Below are 21,603 nucleotides of genomic sequence, written 5' to 3'. Positions count from 1 at the left end.
TGACAGTCCACTGGTCTCCAGAGACCAGCATGGAGACAAACATCAGGTCCATGTTGGACAGACTGACAGTCCACTGGTCTCCAGAGACCAGCATGGAGACAAACATCAGGTCCATGATGGACAGACTGACAGTCCACTGGTCTCCAGAGACCAGCATGGAGACAAACATCAGGTCCATGTTGGACAGACTGACAGTCCACTGGTCTCCAGAGACCAGCATGTAGACAAACATCAGGTCCATGATGGACAGACTGACAGTCCACTGGTCTCCAGAGACCAGCATGGAGACAAACATCAGGTCCATGATGGACAGACTGACAGTCCACTGGTCTCCAGAGACCAGCATGGAGACAAACATCAGGTCCATGTTGGACAGACTGACAGTCCACTGGTCTCCAGAGACCAGCATGGAGACAAACATCAGGTCCATGATGGACAGACTGACAGTCCACTGGTCTCCAGAGACCAGCATGGAGACAAACATCAGGTCCATGAGGGACAGACTGACAGTCCACTGGTCTCCAGAGACCAGCATGGAGACAAACATCAGGTCCATGACGGACAGACTGACAGTCCACTGGTCTCCAGAGACCAGCATGGAGACAAACATCAGGTCCATGATAGACAGACTGACAGTCCACTGGTCTCCAGAGACCAGCATGGAGACAAACATCAGGTCCATGATGGACAGACTGACAGTCCACTGGTCTCCAGAGACCAGTGGATGCAGATGGACATCAGGACAACAGGTGGAGAAGCAGTTGTTGTTCATGTACAGACCTGAAAGATGGAGTCCAGCTGGGTCTGATGCTGCTGGACAGACGGACCACTGGGGGACTCTGAGATCTGCTGGTCCACTCTGTGGAGGAACCAGGAAGAATTAGCTCACATCATGTCTGTCCTCACAGAGACAAACACCAGCTGAAGGTCCATGAAGTCCTGTTGGGATGAGGACAGTCCATCAGAGGACTGGTGGTGGTGAAGGTTTACTAGTCCTGCTGATCCAACGAGAACATGTGACCTCAGTGAGAGCTCTGCTCATTCACACATTCACAAGATCCAGTTCTGCTCCAAGAAACGTTAGAGATCAAGAAGACGGACAACTGATGGAGACATGAAGCAGCTGAGGAACTCTGGACCATCATCAGGATCAGTAAGAGGAACTCTGGATCATCATCAGTAAGAGGAACTCTGGACCATCATCAGGATCAGTAAGAGGAACTCTGGACCATCATCAGGATCAGTAAGAGGAACTCTGGACCATCACCAGGATCAGTAAGAGGAACTCTAGACCATCATCAGGATCAGTAAGAGGAACTCTAGATCATCATCAGGATCAGTAAGAGGAACTCTGGACCATCATCAGGATCAGTAAGAGGAACTCTGGACCATCATCAGGATCAGTAAGAGGAACTCTGGACCATCATCAGGGTCAGTAAGAGGAACTCTGGACCATCATCAGGATCAGTAAGAGGAACTCTGGACCATCATCAGTAAGAGGAACTCTGGACCATCATCAGGATCAGTAAGAGTGTTACGGCCCCCAGCCATTACTGCCTTTGATTTAGTGTGTAATTTTACTTAATATTTTGTTTCTGTATTTTTTGGGCGAGTGAGCACTCCTGTTTTGATCCATCTTGTTCTTCCCACTGACAGTTCAGATTGACAGGTCCCGCCTCCTGCCGCAGCCATTGGTCCTCCACAGCTGGGGCAGATGAGACTGACGAGCTGACAACAAGCTGCTGGTCCGGCTCAATAGCAGCACACCTCAGTCAGCATGTTGAGGGCTGCTACTGTTCAGTGTGGCAATCCTCCTCGCTGTGTTCTGTGCTCGATTTGTGATCTGTGTTAGTCTGCTGTCTGCTTGTGAGCAGTTCTGGTTTGAGTTAGCTGTATTAGCTGTGTGGTTTGTAACTGGCTGTAGCCTGTATTTTATTTTATACCGAAGCAGTAAGGGTATACCGCCATTTAATTTGATCCCCTTTTTCTCCTGTTTTTGTTAAGTTAGGAAGTTAGGCTCAGATATTGTAATTTTGTTTGATCTTTTGTTTCCTCCCAGGGCTTAGGTAGTCTGGTTGAGAAGATAGTTTCTTTTGTTTGTTGTTTTGGCCTAGGTTTACCTCGAAGAGAAGCTTCATTTTCATTTTTGTCATTTTGTTTCTTTTGTGCTAACCCGGTTAGCACTGATTTGAATTTTGGATGTTGAACCTTGAGCTGTGCAACAATAAATACAGCCTTTTTGTTGTGAACCATCTCTCGCTGCCTCATTCTTATGTTGCACCTCTGTTCCCCTAGCCTGGGACGTAACAAAGAGGAACTCTGGACCACCATCATCAGGATCAGTCCTCTGGAAGGTGAGACCTCCAGATGTGTCAACCAGAGGAAAATACATGATTTAAATACATTTAATGTGTTTAAACACATCTCACCTCTCTGAAGAAGAACGTTGGTCTCCTTTAAAGTCAATGAACCAGTCCCTTGACCAGTCGCTCTTCAAGGACAAACAGCTGGGTTCATGTTCCAGAGAGTCTCCTTTCTGATGGATCCTGATAGAAGACAACAGTTAAATGTACATATTCTATTTAAATGAAAAATAAGTTATACAGATACAAATAATTAGTCTATTTAAAAAGTATTAAACCTAAATCTTTGGCAGCGTTTGGATACACTCACCTCTTTCCAGCAGAATGTTGGTCTCCTTCAAAGAAGACTATCAAGTCTTTTAATCGGTCGCTCTTCAAGGAGACACAGCTGGGTCCTTGTTCAGGTCCTGAACCAGGTTCAGGTCCAGGTCCAGGTCCTGGTCCAGGTCCAGATCCAGGTCCAGGTCCAGGTTCAGGTCCAGGTCCAGGTTGATTCCTGTAATAATGAGGTTTGGTGATGTGAGTCTTGAGCTCTGACATGCAGAAGAGTCAGGGACAGTTAGAGATGCTCATCTCACCTCTGAGCTTTGCTCCGACTCTCATGTTCCCCACACAGAGAGGTTTTAGAGGGAGGGACTCCGTCCTCTCCGTCCTCACACTGGTCCATTCTGCTGAATTCACGTCCACATCAGCTCACACACACACACCTTCATCTGCAGAGGAAACACACATCACTGGTGCTGCACACAGACCAGCTGATCCTGCACTGTTTTGTTCCTCTCTTTAGTGTGATTTACTTTACTGTGTTTTTGCTTCTACTGAGCAGTAGAGGTCTCTTGGCTCGATTATTAGGGCCCCAGCACTGACAAAGGCCCTATTGTATTTGTAGGAATTTTCATTCTTCTGACGAAATGAGGGCCTTTTTTCCCCCTAAACGCTCCCAAAAAGTCACCAAATTTTGCACCAAACCAGGCATGGCGAAAAATGTGATATTTAATGGTTTTCATTAATGGGCGTGGCCTAATGGCTCAACAGCGCCCCCTAGAAAACTTTGGGCCTGAAGCCCCACAATGCGGTTTGACGTACATCCACGTACACACCTGTATCATGTCGCAACTTAAAGAAAAGTCTCTTGGCGCCATGGCCGAAACCGGACAGGAAGTCGGCCATTTTGAATTAATTGTGTAATTTTGCCACAATTTACGCCATTCCTTCGGCTGTTTCTTCACCCGAACCGTAACGTGCACCCAGGTGTGTTATACATCAAAATGTGCGACGACGCACTCTATGTCCCACTCTGCTGCACTTTCTTTCTCGGTTTGGTAAATTGGTACAAACACACATTTCACACATCTAGAATAACATGGCACACACACATACAACAGCTTTTCATGCAACATTACCACTTACATATAATGTTACTTTCAATGATTGGATTATGGATAAATTAAAGTTTGTCACCTGGAACGTAAACGGAGCCGGGAACACGGCAAAGAGATTAAAACTTCTTAACCAGATACAAACTCTGCAGGCAGACATTGTCCTACTTCAAGAAACTCATTTAGTTAAAGCTTCAGTAGATGCATTGGCCACGGCACAATTTCCGCATGTTTTCTCCGCCTGTTACAACTCCAGACAAAGAGGGGTAGCAATTCTCATTAATAAAAGAGTAAATTTCACCGTAAAGGACACTCACATTGACTCAGAGGGTAGATATTTAATTTTAGTCTTGCAAATTCAAAGCTTGAATTTATGTATTTCTAATGTATATGGTCCAAATGTTGATGACTCCTCGTTTTTTCACTCTTTTTTCACCTCACTTTCTGCTCACCTAGACAACACAGTCATCATCGGAGGAGACTTCAACATGGTTCTGGACCCTGGAGTGGACAGGCTCAGTAATGCAGGCGGACACAGGAGTTGGCAGTCAGCAAGTATTGTTAAGCAATACATGAATGATCTGGGTCTTTGCGATACATGGCGCTCTTTACACCCAACCCTTAGGAACTACACTTTTTTCTCAGCCGTTCATCACTCATATTCTAGGTTAGATTATTTTTTAGTCAGTAGCTCTCTGATGAGAGATATCTCAGAATCACAAATTCACCCAATCATTATTAGCGATCACACACCTGTTTCTTTCACTCTGGGGAAGAGGGGGAGCGTATCATCCTCCAAAGTTTGGAGATTTAATACATCATTGCTCAAAGACCCCGACTTTATTAATTTTTTTAAGAAAGAATGGGATATATTTTTACAAAATAACGACCAGCCGGAAATATCAGTGAGCGTTCTATGGGAAGCAGGAAAAGCAGTAATGCGAGGCAAAATAATTTCCTTTTCTTCAAATAAGAAAAAAAAAGACAACTTAAAAACAAAAGAATTAGAATGTGAAATAAAGACGCTAGAGGAGGCCTTCCAGACCTCTGCAGACGAACGTATCCTTAACAGAATAAGGAAAACTAAAATAGAATTAAATAAAATAATTGACGCAAAAACACAGTTTCTAGTACAAAGGCTTCGCCTGGAAAACTTTGCACATGCTAACAGATCGGGAAAATACTTAGCCAATCAATTAAAAATAAACAAAGAAAAAACAACCATAACATCCATTAAGGACCAGTCAGGGGGAGTTACACATGACCCCTGTTTAATAAATTCAGTCTTTAGAGACTTTTACTATAAATTATACTCGTCACAAATTGAACCATCTGATCAATCCATTAATGAGTTTATTGGAGACATTAACTCCATGAAGCTCTTCAACATATGCCCAATAATAAAGCTCCGGGCCCAGATGGTTTCCCAGCTGAATTTTACAAGGAATTCTGGAGCATATTAGCACCAACATTTTATAAAATGATTCTAAATGCTAGGGAGAATAAAAGCTTACCCTTAAATATGAACTCTGCTAATATTAGTCTTTTATTAAAACCGGACAAGGATCCCTTGCTCCCATCGAGCTACCGCCCAATTTTATTGATAAATGTAGACCTTAAAATAATTAGCAAGGCCATTACTGAACGTCTGAAAAGAGTCACCCCTTCTATTATACATCCGGATCAAACAGGCTTCATTAAAGGTAGACATTCGTCTACTAATATTCGCAGATTATTAAATATTATAGACTATTCGAGTATCAATAAACAGGAGACTACTATTATATCCTTAGACGCGGAAAAAGCATTTGATAAGGTAAATTGGAAGTTTCTATTGGCAACTTTGCATAAATTTGGATTTGGCGAATCTTTCATTGACTGGATAAAAATATTATACAGCTCTCCCAAGGCACGTGTAAGGACAAATGATCAAATCTCTACAAGTTTTACCTTGCAAAGAGGCACTAGACAGGGTTGCCCTCTCTCTCCCTCATTATTTGCAATATTTATTGAACCTTTAGCAGCAGCTATTAGACAAAATCAAAATATTAAAGGTATACAATGTAAAATATTAGAGCACAAAATAAGTCTTTATGCGAATGACGTACTCCTCTTCCTCCAGAACTCACGATCTTCACTATCACAGACAATTGCACTTATAGAGGGATTTTCATCTCTGTCTGATTATTCTATTAATTGGTCTAAATCCACTGTTTTGTGTGTTAACTGCAATTTTAGGAATATAACAAATACTCAATTACAATCAGGGAACATTAGATATTTAGGCATAAACATCTCCCCTAGGCTGTCAGAGTTAATAAAATTAAATCATGTTCAGCTTATAAAGAAAATAGAAGATGATCTTTCCAGATGGAGCTCTCTCCCCATTTCGCTCATGGGTAGAATAGCCACCATTAAAATGATGGTTTTACCAAAAGTAAATTATTTGTTCTCAATGATACCATGCAAACCCCCTCTTTCCTGGTTTAAATCGTTGGACTCATATGTATCAAAATTTCTGTGGAAAAATAAAACTCCACGTATTAGTTTAAAGACATTGCAAAAATCCAAAGAATATGGAGGTTTAGAATTACCTAATTTTCAGTATTACTTCATAGCCAGTAAGTTACAGTATATTGTAAAATGGTCAAAAGATCATCCTTTAGATAGTCAATGGCTGGACTCAGAGCAAGTGTTTTGTAATGAACTAGAAATCTCAGAGTTACCATTCATTAGTCAAAGTATCAAACATCATCAATGTTTCAAAAGCATTAATATTAGCACAACTTTATCAGCTTGGTGGGAATTTCTTAAAATAGCTAAAATTTCACTTTTTCCATGTGACCGTACACCAATATGGAACAACCAAGACATCGTGAAAAATGATAAAAAGATGGTTAACTTCGTTCAATGGAGGGATCAAGGAATACGGTACTTACAGCACGTAATTGTAGGAGGACAGTTTGTACCTTTCAATACACTTATTGTTCAATACGGAGTTAGCAGGAATACATTTTTAGAGTATCAACAACTTAAGGCAATAATAAATAAAACATACAAAATTAGCCAATTAGATTTACAACTTCCCGCTAAGATAATAGATTTATTGAATCTAAGCACTTTAAAGTTGTTATCAAAACTCTACAGGTTAGTGTCTAAACTGGACAATTCAGTCTCTCTCCCGATCTCCAAGTGGGAGGCGGATCTCTCTCTGAATACTGACCAGTTTTCTTGGTCACAAATATGCTTAAATACGTTTACTATGACTAAAAACCCAAACCTACAACTTATACAGTACAAAGTTCTTCATAGAATACATTATACTGGACAAAGGATGTTCCAGATGGGCTTTGTCACCTCTAATATCTGTTCACAGTGCACAGAGAACACCCCAGATAATTATATGCATGCTTTATGGTTCTGTACACCGGTACAGAGGTTCTGGAAGGAGATTTGTGAGGATTTATCCACATGGATCAACCACAGAATCCCAGTGTGTCCCACGGTATGTATATTAGGTCACCTGGGAGACACTCAAATAGATCCTAATTGGACACACCGGGTTCTCACTGCCTTATGTATCGCAAAGAAAACCATTCTAGTAAATTGGAAACAAAAATCCAGTTTATGTATCAACCATTTTAGGAATCTTTTATCAGATCATATTAGTAGTGAGATAATGTCTGCCTCCACTGAACAACATTCGGCTGAATTGCACTCTCTGTGGTCCCCGTTTATTGGCTTGGGGCGGGGGGGTGGTGATCTCGTAGCCCTTGGGGTTGGGGGTCGGCTTGGGGGGTCTGGGGTGCGGGCCTCTGGTGGCCCCTGGGGGGCGGTGGGGGGGGCCGCGGGGCCCTGTCCCTAGCCGGTGGGGGCCTCGGGGGCCTTTGGGGGGGGTTGCCTCATGGCGGTGGGGGGGGTGGCTGGGGAGGGCTCGGGCGGGGGGCTGTGGCTTGGGCGTCTCCGGGCCTCCCCGGGGGGGCTGGGCCGTGGACGTGCTCCCACCCAGAGGGCCCGACCCTGCCTGGGTGGGGGGTGGCTGTCTGCGCTGGGGGGGCATTGCTGCCTTGGTCCTCCGTCGCTGGGCGGGGGCCAAGTGCCCCTGCGGATGTGGGGACTCCGTGACCCTTGGGGTGTCCGCCGGGGTGGCCTCGGGGGGGGTGGGGCCGGGTCCGGGGAGCGGGCCTCCCCTGACCGGGGGGTGCACGGGCGGGCGCGACGACGGGGTGGCACCATTCCCAGGTATCTATGTCTAATGTTGTCAGTATGAATGGGAGGATGTTGGACCGTTTCCCCCTCCGTCTGGGGGCTCCGGCGGCGCCGGGGGCGCCCGTGGAGGTACGGTGGGGCCCTGGCCCGGCTCGGAGGGCCGCCCCCCGTCTACTGGATGGCCGGTGGGGGGACGCGGGTGTCTTATCAGGGCCGGCTTTGCTGGTCCTGCTTCCTGGCTTCGGCCTCCGCTCCCCCTCTTTCCCCCCCCTACATGATTCATACGTACATAGGCGAAGGGCGGGGGGTCCGGGTCGTGGGGGGCACCGTCCCGCGTGGCCCGGCACTCCCCGCCTCACGGTTTTAACAGCAAAATAGACACTGCACATTCAACACTTAATAAATACATTTGACAAGGACACGTAGTTCGGGAGGGGGGGGGGGGGTCGGTGTCAATCGATACTTGGCCCTCCCCCCTCCTTGTTTTTATGGCATTAATCACACGCACTCAACACCAGGGGCGGGAGGGGGTCCCACATCACCCGCGTTCCCTCACCGGCCTGGGACGGGTGGGTCGGGTTACCCGGGCCTGGCGGGGCCCGCCGTGCAGCCTGGGGTGCCTTCTGGCGCTGCTGGACCCCCCCGGGGAGGGGGAAACGGTGCGTGATTGTATGTCTGTGTCGGTGAGAATGCGGTGTGGAAGGGTCCTGCCATGGAGGATCTGAGCCTCCATTGGCAGGACATCAAAACTTAATAATTTATGAATATTATATTATACAAAGATGGTTATTATTATTATTATTATTATTATTATTATTATTATTAGTATTATTATTATGTATAGTATATTATATTATTATTAGTATAGGTATCGGATAGGTGAATGGATGAATGAATGGGATGCCTGGGTCTGGGGCCCTCCGTTGTCGGGCCTGCACGGGTGTCGCCTTGTTGGGGGGTTCCCTCTCTCCGGGCCCGTCCCCGGTCCCCCCCGCTGCCTCTGCGGCGGGGCGCCCCTCTGGTCTTGGAGGGCCACTTTCGTGGGGGACGGGTGCGCCTGCCCGCGTCGGCGGCCGGGGCGGCTCTGTCTCTCCGGGCAGGCTGGCCCCCTGCCGGGTGGGGGTCGTTGGCCTGAAGGGTGAGGGCCTCCTGGCCGCGTGTCCGGCCCGGACCGGGTGGCCGGGGATTGCCTGGGTCGCAGTCCGCCGCCGCGGGATCCCTGGCTGCTTCTTTGCGCGCCGTGGGGGCCCCGCCCGCGGGCCCCCTCGGCCGCCGCTGGGGGGGGGGGGGGGGCCTCGCAGGCGGTGGGTTGCCTCCCTCCTACTTCTCCCCTCTGTGGGGTTGCCGGTGGCCTGGGTTCCGGGCTCTTCCGTGTCGGCCTCTGGTCTCGCGGGTGGCGGGGTTGCTCCCCCCCCTCCCCCACTATAGATACACTTCAGGTGGAGCTTTGTTTGGTTTATTACACACACACACACACACACACACACATATAGTCACTTAGTCACATGCATATACACACACACACACACACACACACACACGCATGATCATATACATACACACACACACACATAGACATACACACTGGCTTGTTCACCTGCATGCTGGCTCTCTAGTTTTTGGGTTTAGGTAGCGGTAGCGATAGCTTAGCTCAGACTGCGATCAGATCTCAAGATTTAGGTCGATTGCTGTTATTGTTTTGGTTGGCTCCGTGCCGGTTTCGTGCTTTGTTTGTGGTTTTTTTTTGTTGCAGATTTCCAGTGCTTGACGTGTGTCTCCGTGTGTTCCTGCTTCTTGGATTGGCAGTGGATGTCGTCACCCCCCCCCCCCCCCCTCAAAAAAAAAAAAACAAAAAAAAACAAAACACTGGGTTTGTATGTGTATATTTATGTATGTGTACGCATATGTGTGCGTATATATATGTATATATATTAAATATAGTAATAATGCACATATATACACTTTTGGTTTCTACCGTCATGGTATCAATCAATAATATGTGTGCAGACAAGGTAAAAAAAAAAAAAATGTGCGACGACGCGCATTACTTTTCTCAGTCCAAAGCGTTACCGTGGCGACACTAGACGCAAAAAAGCGCACCCCCCCCCCTTCATCTGATCGGTCCATATCTGATAGTTCCTATTTTCTGCCATAACAATTGAATGGTTTGACATGAAAACTTATGGGTGGTGTCATTGGACTTGGTTTTAAGTTCTTGAACAAATTTGGTGCAAATTAGCCCCGCCCCTTCTTCTGATTGGTCGATATATGATAGTCCCTATTTTCTGCCATAACTTTTGAATGGTTTGACATAGAGAGTCGTGGGTGGTGTCATCCACTAAATGTCCAGGCCTGAAGAATCTACATCAAGTCATACAAGCTTCCACTGCAGCCTGAACGTGCACAAGGGTGGAGGACCGTTCATCGCTGCTTGCAGCTTTAATTCATTTTATTTCTTTATCCTCCAAATGTTGGAAAGGGCCTCAAAGTAATCAGCCTGTCCTCCACCAGGACTAACATGCTCTAACTAGCTGGAACAGGTGTGAAACAACAATGAGGTGATTCTGTGAACAGAGTTTTTACTACAGAAACTTGAAAATCTTGTTACTGTAAACGTGACGAAGCTCAGAGGTTTATCTGCAGGGACAAAGGTTCAATGTGCAAATATAAGGAGATATAAACATGCCGTATCCAGTGCAAACGAGTAATAAATGTGATATGAGGTGTGATGATTGACAGAGTTCAGAGTCCAGAGTGCTGGGTGTGTCTTGATTAAGAAGTCTTATGACCTGGAGAAGAAACTTCTTTTACGTCTCTCAGTAAAAATGTTTCAGTTAATCAGCCTGTTGTTTTTAACCCCGTCTGCATGAACCTCTGGGAGCTTCTGTGTCAACAGTGATGCTGTTGGAAGTTCAGTCAGGAAGACTTCTGGATGAAGATACGCCGTCTTCAGTAGTTACACAAGCACCAAAGAACAACTTCTTCCAGGAACCAAACTGACTTTAATGCTGGAGACGACAGCTTCATTCCAGGAAATAAAAACACCTCACAGTTTGATTGATGAAGAAAACTAATCATCATTGATCATCACTGTGTCTCTGATCTGTGCAGCAGCAGCTTTGGACCAGAAAGGTTTTTACACCGATGACGGAAAGGAAAGGTCTTAACGTAAAGTTCTTCTTTTCCATGTTTACTTCAAAAACTGAAGAATCATACAAAATACAGAACCAAATCCTTAACGTTTATGAATAAAATAAAGTATGCTGGTCTAAAGACTGTGTAGCTCAAAGGTCCAGTGACTTGTAAAGTTTCACTGAGTTACCGTATATTTATTCTACTTACAGCAGCAAATAGAAATGCAATATTCTGCTTTGTGACTAGTCACTGGTTAGAACAAATATAAAACCAAAGGAATCTTACAAAAGTTATTAATCCTCTTAAACATAAATCACATTCATGCAAAACGGCTCCAACAGATAAAGAATTAATACAATAATAATATCGTCATCTAATAATCATGTAGATTTGTCTTCAGACACAAGAATGACCAAAGTCTGCAGTGAAAACCTTCTCCAACCACGACGGAGCAGAAACTAACAGGAAAGTTCCTGAAGAAAAAGTTCAAACTTACAGTTTCTAAAAACAGTCCGAAGAGTTGAAGATGAAGATTCTGCAGTCTGAAGAAAAACCAACTGAGACGCAGCTGAACTGATCCTAGAATGAGTCAGAGCTGGAGGAGGAGGAGGAGGAAGAGGAGGAGGAAGAGGAGGAGGAGGAAGAGGAAGAAGAATCTCATAAATAATCTGGTTGAACTTAAAAAATGAAGGTGACCATTTATATTGAAGGTTGTAAATTAATTTCAACTAAATTATTGAGTAAATGAACTGGGGCCTCATTTATAAAAGAGTGTGTAGGATTCAGACTAAAAGTGCACGTAAACCCAAAAGCTGAAAATGGCGGGAGCACAAAGAAAATCCTGATTTATAAAACCGTGTGCACGCACACTTGCACGCAATGTTCTCTTTATAAATCCCAGTCCAGCTGGAAGATCTATGTGTACGACGCTTTGGTGGAAGAAAAAAACCCGTCAGATCACGCTTCCACATAGACATCAACATGTATCTATGCGGGAAACAATGTGGGTGTATGTGTGTGTAAGGTGTAGAGCTAAAGCAAACCCAAACCACAAACAAAATGCTGCATCAGGGATGAGAGAAAGGGGAGAAGTGAGCAGCCAGCGCTTTTTAAAGGCTCATCGAGCACAGGTGCTGCCACTTCTCTGATGACCCTCAGCTCCGCCCACTGCTACCTGCAAGGGAGAAGACCAGCCACAAGGCAGCAAGGCAAAGAGGGTCGTCACACATATATACATATATACACATATATATATATATATATATATATATATATATATATATATATATATATATATATATGTATATATATATATATATATATATATATATACATATATATGTGGCAGAGTGGAGGAGCTGCAGCCACTCAGGCTGACGGGACACAGGTGTGGCCCGTCAAGCTCTCCACCCTGCCAGCCTTATAAGAGGAGGAGCTGCTGCTGAGACTGGTGGTCGGCTGATCGCTGATTGTTTGCACCTGGTGGAAGTGGGAGCAGGTGACAGCGGTGGTTGAAGCGGTTTGGCATCCAGTTGACGGTTGTACTAAAGTTATATGTTATTTTGTGTGAGAGTTGAATAAAGACTATAGTATATTGTTTAGTAGTAGGAATTAGGGGTGAAGGGGTGCCGACCGACGGCCTGTAAGGTCCGGAACGGTACCCTTTCTTCCTTTTTTTTTTTTTTTTTTTTTTTTTTTTATAGCTGATAGGGAGAATGTCTAAGAATAAAGCAGGGAATGATAGTGATAGGTATAGTAATTTAGAAGGAGGTATGAGGCAGGACAAAGCAGGGAAAGCGGCAGGTGGAAAGAAAGGTATGGAAAGGCAGGATCAGGGAAGAAAGGACAAGAAGAGGTTTAGAGGAGGAAGGAGTTGTGGAATCTGAGACTGAGAATAATGAAGGACAAAAACGGTTTAATGTGGTGGTTCGATTTGCAGGTGAGGGAGGAGTGGCAAAAATGAATCCGTTGCAGTTGACTAGAGAACTTAAAAAGAAATGTGGGGATATCAAATTTGCTAGGGTTTTAAACGATGGCAATCTGTTTATAGGATGTTCAGATGAGATTCAGGTGGCTGTTGTCAAACAATTCACTACGGTCGGTGAAAAAAAGGTTGTGAAAGTTGTGCAGGTTGGAGAACAAAAATCCAAAAATACCAAAGGAGTCATTACTGGTGTGGCAGTAGACATGGGTGAGGAGGAGTTGAAGGAGAACTTGAATGCTCGTGGCATAGAAATAGTAAATGTGCACAGGATGACTAAAGGTACAGAAAAGGTAACAAGTGAAACGGTACTGGTAGAGTTTAAGGGTGAAGTAATTCCAGACAGAGTCTATTTAGGATTCGTGTGTTTTTATGTGAGAGCCTATATACCGAAACCGATGAGATGTTTCAAGTGTCAAAAATTTGGCCATATTGCTAAATATTGTAAAGAAAAAAGAAGGTGTGCAAGATGTACAGGGGACCATGAATATGGAGAATGTGGAGAAGAAACAAAACCAAAGTGCTGTAGCTGTGGGGGTGAACATAGTGTTACCTTTGGGAAATGTCCAACAATGAGGAAAGAAGTAGAGATTCAGAAAGTAAAAGTGTTGGAAAAGGTAACTTATGCACAAGCCCTGAAGAAGGTTGAGAAGAGAGATGAACCACAAAGACTGGTGGGGGTGGGAGATGGAGGTGGAGAACCAAGAGAGCAGAGGAGAGAGCAGTATCACAAAGACAAAGTCTGGGTGGATAAGAAACAATTGGTGGTGTTCATTACTGCAGCAATAAATTCTACAAGAATATCTACGTCGAGGACGACAAATATACAGATTATAGCAAAGGCAGCGATAGATCACTTGGGAATGAATGATTTGAATTGGGAGGAGATCCAAAGTGAAATTAATAGACAGAGCAGTAGCCAGGACCAAGCAAGGGATCATCTAAATCACGATGAAAATACTTCAGTGGAATGCTAGAAGTTTGGTGGCTAATGGACAAGAGTTCAAACATTATTTAAGAGAGATGGTTGAAAAGCCAGATGTAATATGTATCCAAGAAACTTTTTTGAAACCAGTATTAGATTTTGTTATTTATGGATATGTGGTAATAAGAAGAGACAGGGCTGAAGGTGAAGGCACGGGTGGAGGCGGTGCAGTGTTTCTTAGACAAGATTTGTCATACAGAATATTAGAAATAGGAGTAGAACAGGAATATATTGTGGTGGAAGTATGGGAGATGGAGCAGAATATGGTAATAGTGAATTACTATAACCCATGCAAAACGTTGGAGTTGGAAAGATTACTTAGGATTAAAGGTATTGACAGGAATAATATTATTTGGTGTGCTGATTTTAATGCTCATAATACACTGTGGGGAGGAACACATACAGACATAAATGGCAGAGTCATAGAAGAGTTAATGGAGGAGATGGATCTTGTATGTTTGAATGATGGGAGGGGGACACGAGTCGATGTAAGAACAGGTAATGAGTCGGCATTAGATCTAACATTGGTGTCAGTACGATACGCAGGAATTAGTAAGTGGGTGATGACAGGAAAAACTTTAGGTAGTGACCATTATGTGATAATGTGTACAATAGGAGGAAGAGCAGAAGTGAATGCTGGAAATGGGTTACAGAAGTGGGTGTATAGTAAAGCGAAGTGGGATATATTTAAATCAGTAAGTGAAAAATTAATGGAATCTGTTGAATTGAATGGGGACATAGATACTATTAACAGTAATGTGACTGAAGCAATTATGTCTGCAGCAAGTCAAGCAATTCCAAAGAGTAAAAACAGGAGGAATAGGAAACTCGTCCCATGGTGGACAGAAGAGTGCTCAAAAGCGGTAAAAGCCCGGAACAAAGCATTTAAAAAAGTTAAAAGAGAGCATAATTATCACAGTCTGATAGAATATCAGAGGGCACAAGCAAAGGTAAGGAAGGTAATCAAACAAGCAAAGAGAGCAAGCTGGAGACACTTTTGTAGTGACATAGGGAGAACAACCCCGGTAGGAGAAGTTTGGGCGATGATAAGAAAGATGGGAGGAGACAGAAGGGAGTGGGAATATCCAGTTATCACCTCAGAAGAACAAACAGCAACAACTGATAAAGATAAAGCAGAGTTATTAGCTGAAGCTTTTGCAAAAGTACACAGTGTGGGAAACTTAATAGAGGAAGGGAGAACGAGAAGAGAAATGAACTTGAGTAATTACCCAGGAATATTAGATATGAGGGAAGATGGAGGGGGGAGTATGGATGACTGTCTTACAATGGCTGAGCTTGTGAGAGCGGTTAATAAAGCAAAACCTTCAGCTCCAGGTGGAGATCAGGTCAGCTATGTAATGTTGAAAAACCTTGGACCAAATGGGATGGCTAAAATGTTACATTTGTATAACAGAGTGTGGAAGGAAGGGAAGCTGCCAAGCGTGTGGAAGGAAGCAGTGGTAATTCCAATTAGGAAGCCTGGGAAAGATCCTTGTAAACCATCAAGCTACAGGCCGATTGCATTAACTTCCAATATGTGCAAGATTATGGAAAGAATGATTACAGAAAGATTAACTTACTACCTTGAGAAGAGAGGTTTGCTGACGAGCTGTCAAAGTGGTTTTAGAAAAGGTAGGAGTACTATGGATGCAGTAGTAAGACTTGAAAATGAGATTAGAAGGGCACAAGCAAATAAAGAATCAGTAGTGGTAGTCTTTTTTGATATTGAAAAAGCCTACGATATGATGTGGAGAGAAGGTTTGATGATCAAATTACATGGGATGGGAGTTGGAGGGAGAACCTTTAACTGGATAAAGAATTTTTTATTTGACAGGAAATTACAGGTCCGAATAGGATGTGAGATGTCGAACAAATATATGGTTGGGAATGGGACTCCGCAAGGGAGTGTTATTAGTCCTCTACTGTTCATAATCATGATAAACAATGTTTTTTCAAATTTTCCATCAGATATTGGTACTTCACTTTTTGCTGATGATGGGGCACTCTGGAAAAGAGGAAGGAATTTGGAGTATATAGTGAGTAAAGTTCAATCAGCAATTGATGGGGTAACAGAGTGGGGGTTGGATTGGGGATGTCGATTTTCTGTGGAAAAAACTCAGTCAGTTATTTTCACCAGGAAAAGAAGGGTGGAAGAGAAGCTATATATGTATGGAAAAGAGCTGGAAAGAGTTGGATCATTTAAATATTTGGGAGTGATATTTGACTCTAAATTGACGTGGGTAGACCACATTAAGAAAGTAGAGGACAAATGTAAAAAAGTAATAAATGTCTTGAGGTGTTTGACAGGAAGGGAATGGGGGGCAAGTTGTGCTTCGTTAAAGACAATTTATGTAGCTATGATAAGATCAGTTATTGACTATGGTTGCATTGTTTATGGATCAGCAGCAGCGTCCCTTTTAAAAAAGGTGGATATAATTCAAGCGAAGGCACTACGGATATGCAGTGGGGCTTTTAGAACAACTCCAGTATGTGCACTACAAGTAGAACTGGAAGAAATGCCATTAGCATTAAGAAGAAAACAGTTGATGAGCAATTATTGGGCATCGTTACAGGGACATGGTGAGTCTCACCCTACAAAAAGAGTTTTAAAGGAGTGCTGGGAGTTTGGAAAAAGTAAGAAAGATAACTTTGGTAGGGTGGGGAATGACATTGCTAAAGAGCTTGGTGTTGGGGAGATGAAGTTAAGTCCAACTGTGGTATATCCATTAATGCCCCCATGGAGGATGATATGGCCACATGTAGACTGGCATTTGTTGGAATTAAAGGGAAAGAGACAAGAGATTGATCTGGCAAATGCAGCAACTCAGTATTTAAAAACAGAGTACAGTGATTTTATTGAAATGTATACGGATGGAGCTAAACAACCGGAGACTGGAGTGACTGGTTTTGGAGTAGTTGTTCCTTCAAAGAGCATAGAAATGAATAGAAGAACTTCAGACCATTTAGCAGTCTACACAGTAGAGATGCTGGGTGTGCTTATTGCTTTAAAATGGGTGGAAAAGAGTCAAGTTAAAAAAATAGTGATTTGTACAGATTCATCTGCAGTTCTAGCTAGTATGAGATCGTCTCATTCAAAGAGTCGTCAAGGTCTGCTGTATGAGGTCCTTCAGTCAGCCACAAGATCAGTTTTAAAGGGAAGTGACATTAAGTTTTTATGGGTCCCTGCTCATGTTGGAGTTAAGGGAAATGAGATGGCAGACAGGATGGCCAAGAAGGCAATACAGAAAACGGTGGTAGAAATGAATGTGAATATTAGCAAGTCTGAAGCTAAAAGTGTGATCTGGGAAAAAGTGAATTTAATGTGGCAAGAAAAATGGGGCAACGAGGTCAAAGGAAGGCATCTATATAGTATTCAAGAGAGCACTAGAATTAAAAGGGTGGGTAGTGGGAAAAGAAGAGAAGAAATCGTATTCACAAGGCTAAGATTAGGGCATAGTGCCCTAAACAATAACTTGAAGGTTATAGGGAAACATCAGAATGGTTTGTGTGAAGAGTGTCAAGAAGATGAGACAATAGAGCATGTTTTACTGAGTTGTGGGAGATATGAGATGGAAAGGGAGACTATGAATAATAAATTGAGAGAATTGGGAGAACAGGAAATTAACATTAAAAGTATGTTAGGAATGAAGACTAGGAAACATTTGAAAGCATTACTTGAGTTTTTAAGAGACACTAGATTATTTGAAAGAATATAGTCAAACAGAGAATGAGGGTATGAATCAGTGTCAGTAGGCTGGACCATGAGAATGATCCAGAAGAGGGCGGTAATGCACCGGAAAAACTGGATGCCAACCGCCAATAAACCTGAAGAAGAAGAAGAAGAAGAGACTGGTGGTCTGCTGCTGGGAGAAGGTGCTTGCACGTGTGAGAGTGTTTGGTGAGAATAAACAGGTTCTGCACGAAAACTCCGTGTCCTCTCTGTCCTGTCGGTCGGGCCCCCGTAGCACTCGCCCTGCTACAATATATATATATATAGATAATATATATATATAGATACATATACAGTATAGATTTATAATCATTTGTATGTATATAATTGGAGGTAAATATATGAACCAGTATATATAGCATATTTATTCTTATATAGTTATTCAAGTATATTGTTATACCATTGCTGTCTATTGTTCTCTATTATATTATAGTATTATAGTAAAGTAATGATAATGTAATACCATACATTATAATTACTTCTATTATTACATACATACATAGTAACAACTAAATACTGGTGTTTGTTTAGTTTTCTTTTGTTTGCCTTGATTTGCTTTGATTTTAACTATATTTATATTTACATATAATTGAGTATTTTATCACTGTATTGAACAGTTATTGAAACTCGTCTTGTTTTATGTAAGAATGTATGTCAGATTCAGGGGTAGGACTGGATAGGTGTATATATATATATATATATATATATATATATAGGTGAGAGTGTTATTAATCCCCTCATATCTGCTGATGGTCATCATGTCTCCATACGGTGCTGCTGCAGCAGCTGCTTAAAGTGCTCTAGCTATAGAGTCCAGTATGACATTGTGTTTAATATTGTGATTGTTAAAGCTAAGGAGGATCAGAAACAAAAGTTTCCCCCATTCTTACTGTGTGAGCCTTAGATGTTGTTAAGAGAGTAGGGTATTTGGTGACATGATAAATGAGGATGTTTGTGATGATGATGCTGTCAGCTCTCTGCTCAGGCCAACATGCTGCCCGTAGATTCCACATGTGCACAGCTGATGTTAAAGTACATCTATGCAGAGCTGTTGTCCACCTCTTTACACAGCTCACCTTTGGTGTCATTAAACCACCAAAGCCAAGCTAAACAAGTTGCAGGTAGCGTATAATGATGCGTTCAGGATCCTCCTTCAGCTCCCAACATGGACAAGTGCAAGCACTTTATTTGTTCATTGTTATGTCCCCACCTTCCATGCTCTGCTGAGGAATTTGATGTTTAAATTCATGTGTCCACTCCATGAGTCAGAAAACTGTCTAATAACTGCACTCACTACCATCAAACGGAGTGATACAAGGTTCACATCTGGACTATGGAAACATTGGAACAGATGTTTGCATGTATTTTAATGTGTGACTTGTAATTTTTATGTATTTTTATGTATTTTATATGGTACTTTTTAAGTCTGTGATAAAGTATTCATTCACACCCAACACTATATATATATATATATATATATATATATATATATATATATATATATATATATATATATATATATATATATATATATATATATATATATATATATATATATATATATATATATAGTGTTGGGTCCACTTCTCTTCACCATCTACCTCCTACCCCTGGGTTCAATTCTCCGTCATCATGGGGTCCCATTTTCACTTCTACGCCGATGACACACAGATTTATATCTCCTCCAAACCCACCGCTGCCATTCCTCCCACTTCCCTCACCACCTGCCTGCACGACATCAATACCTGGAGGGGCAAAAACTTCTTAAAACTCAAGTCGCAATAAAACTGAGGCTCTTCTCATCGGCTCCAAATCCACCCTCACCAAGTCACAACCCTCTCCCGCTCTTCCCATCATCATCGACGGCTTCCCGGTACCCTTTCCCCCCCACGTCAAGAGCCTCGGCGTCATTCTGGACAGCACACTCTCATTTGCACCTCACATTCACAACATCACCCGGACTGCATTCTTCCACCTCCGCAACATCTCCAGACTCCGTCCAGCACTGTCCCAATCCAGCACCCAAATCCTGGTCCACTCATTCATCACATCCCGTATCGATTACTGCAACGCCCTCCTCACTGGCCTCCCAACCAAACTCACCAACAAACTCATTCAGAACTCGGCCGCCCGGATCATCACCCGCACCAAGTCATCTGACCACATCACCCCCGTCCTTATCCAACTCCACTGGCTCCCAGTCCAATACCGCATCATCTACAAAAACGTCCTCCTCACCCACAAAGCCCTTCACAACCTAGCCCCCACTTACCTCTGTGACCTTCTGCAAGAATACACTCCCTCATGCACCCTCCGCTCAACCTCTGCTGGACTTCTTAACAAGAATACACTCCCTCCTGCACCCTCCGCTCAACCTCTGCTGGACTTCTTAACAAGAATACACTCCCTCCTGCACCCTCCGCTCAACCTCTGCTGGACTTCTTAACAAGAATACACTCCCTCCTGCACCCTCCGCTCAACCTCTGCTGGACTTCTTAACAAGAACACACTCCCTCCTGCACCCTCCGCTCAACCTCTGCTGGACTTCTTAACAAGAATACACCCCCTCCTGCACCCTCCGCTCAACCTCTGCTGGACTTCTTAACAAGAATACACTCCCTCCTGCACCCTCCGCTCAACCTCTGCTGGACTTCTTAACAAGATTACACTCCCTCCTGCACCCTCCGCTCAACCTCTGCTGGACTTCTTAACAAGAATACACTCCCTCCTGCACCCTCCGCTCAACCTCTGCTGGACTTCTTAACAAGATTACACTCCCTCCTGCACCCTCCGCTCAACCTCTGCTGGACTTCTTTACACTCCCACCTCACACCTCAGCACCATGGGTGCTCGAGCTTTCAGCTGCTCGGCACCCAGACTCTGGAACTCCCTCCCCCCACACATAAAACAAATACACTCCATCACCACATTCAAAACTCAACTCAAAACTCACCTGTTCAAACTTGCCCACTCACTCTGACCGGACATCGTGCAATACATCTCACCAGTTTATTTATTTAGTGTTTTATTTACTTCTTATTTTCTATGCTGTCTATTGCTGCTTTTACGGATGTCTTTTTGTATTTTTAACTTATAAAATGTATTTTTAATTGTATTTCTTGTTTTAATCCTGCAAGGTGACCTTGGGTGACATGAAAGGCGCCTCTAAATAAAATAAATTATTTATATATATATATATATATATATATATATATATATATATATATATATATATATATATATATATATATATATATATATATATATATATATATTCCCATTGTTTCTACCTGAACTGCTGCTCTCTGGTCCTGCTGACCATCATCTACCTGAACTGCTGCTCATCCACCGACTCCGCTCCAACATCTGGACGCGTGGAACCGTCGTCTCCTTCGTCCTTCAGTTCCAGCTGTGACTCCGTTAACGGGAATGATCTTTGTCCAGAAACGGAGCTGCTGGCAGTTTAAAAACTGCTCCGATCTCCTTCACACGGAGCTCCCCGCGCAGAAACCCGTCCACGAGAAAGTGAGAGGAAACTTCACTAAAGTATCTGAGTTTTCTCACTTAATGTTGTAAAAAGTAGGCGAGGCGCGGCAGCTTATCTTTTGGGTTACTTATTAACAGCTCTTTTGTCACGCTCATATTTTAATAGGAATAAACTCGGCTCAAAGGTCAATTAAACACAAAGAGCAAGTTGTGCTTGACTCCAGACGCAGCAGCTAGTGGTGGAAACATGGAACATCTGCACTCCTGAAACTACAGAGCAGAAACATAAGGACATGACTATTTAAATAGAGATAACATCAACAATATAGCTATTC

The 21,603-nt window shown here is 43.3% G+C and overlaps 1 protein-coding gene across 3 annotated transcripts in view; it reads right to left on the bottom strand.

Moving 5' to 3' along the window:
* The window catches only part of LOC133420127 (NACHT, LRR and PYD domains-containing protein 3-like), a 129,557-nt gene extending 108,207 nt beyond the window's left edge, over window positions 1-21,350 (bottom strand). For 2 of the 3 annotated variants that reach the window (XM_061709710.1, XM_061709712.1), the window contains exons 1-6: window positions 21,112-21,350; window positions 11,583-11,681; window positions 2,942-3,076; window positions 2,674-2,859; window positions 2,430-2,546; window positions 781-859 (exon numbers count right to left, since the gene is read on the bottom strand). In XM_061709710.1, coding sequence (XP_061565694.1) covers window positions 781-859; window positions 2,430-2,546; window positions 2,674-2,859; window positions 2,942-3,030 — 471 coding nt within the window. In that variant the 5' untranslated portion in view covers window positions 3,031-3,076; window positions 11,583-11,681; window positions 21,112-21,350. The remainder of the gene's footprint in view (window positions 1-780; window positions 860-2,429; window positions 2,547-2,673; window positions 2,860-2,941; window positions 3,077-11,582; window positions 11,682-21,111) is intronic. The other variant, XM_061709711.1, reaches the window with a different exon arrangement.
* Between the last annotated feature and the right edge of the window lie 253 nt (window positions 21,351-21,603).

The sequence above is a fragment of the Cololabis saira genome, chromosome 20, assembly GCF_033807715.1.
Source record: "Cololabis saira isolate AMF1-May2022 chromosome 20, fColSai1.1, whole genome shotgun sequence".
In the NCBI taxonomy this organism is placed as follows: Eukaryota; Metazoa; Chordata; class Actinopteri; order Beloniformes; family Belonidae; genus Cololabis; species Cololabis saira.
This window is presented reverse-complemented; position numbering and strand designations above follow the sequence as displayed.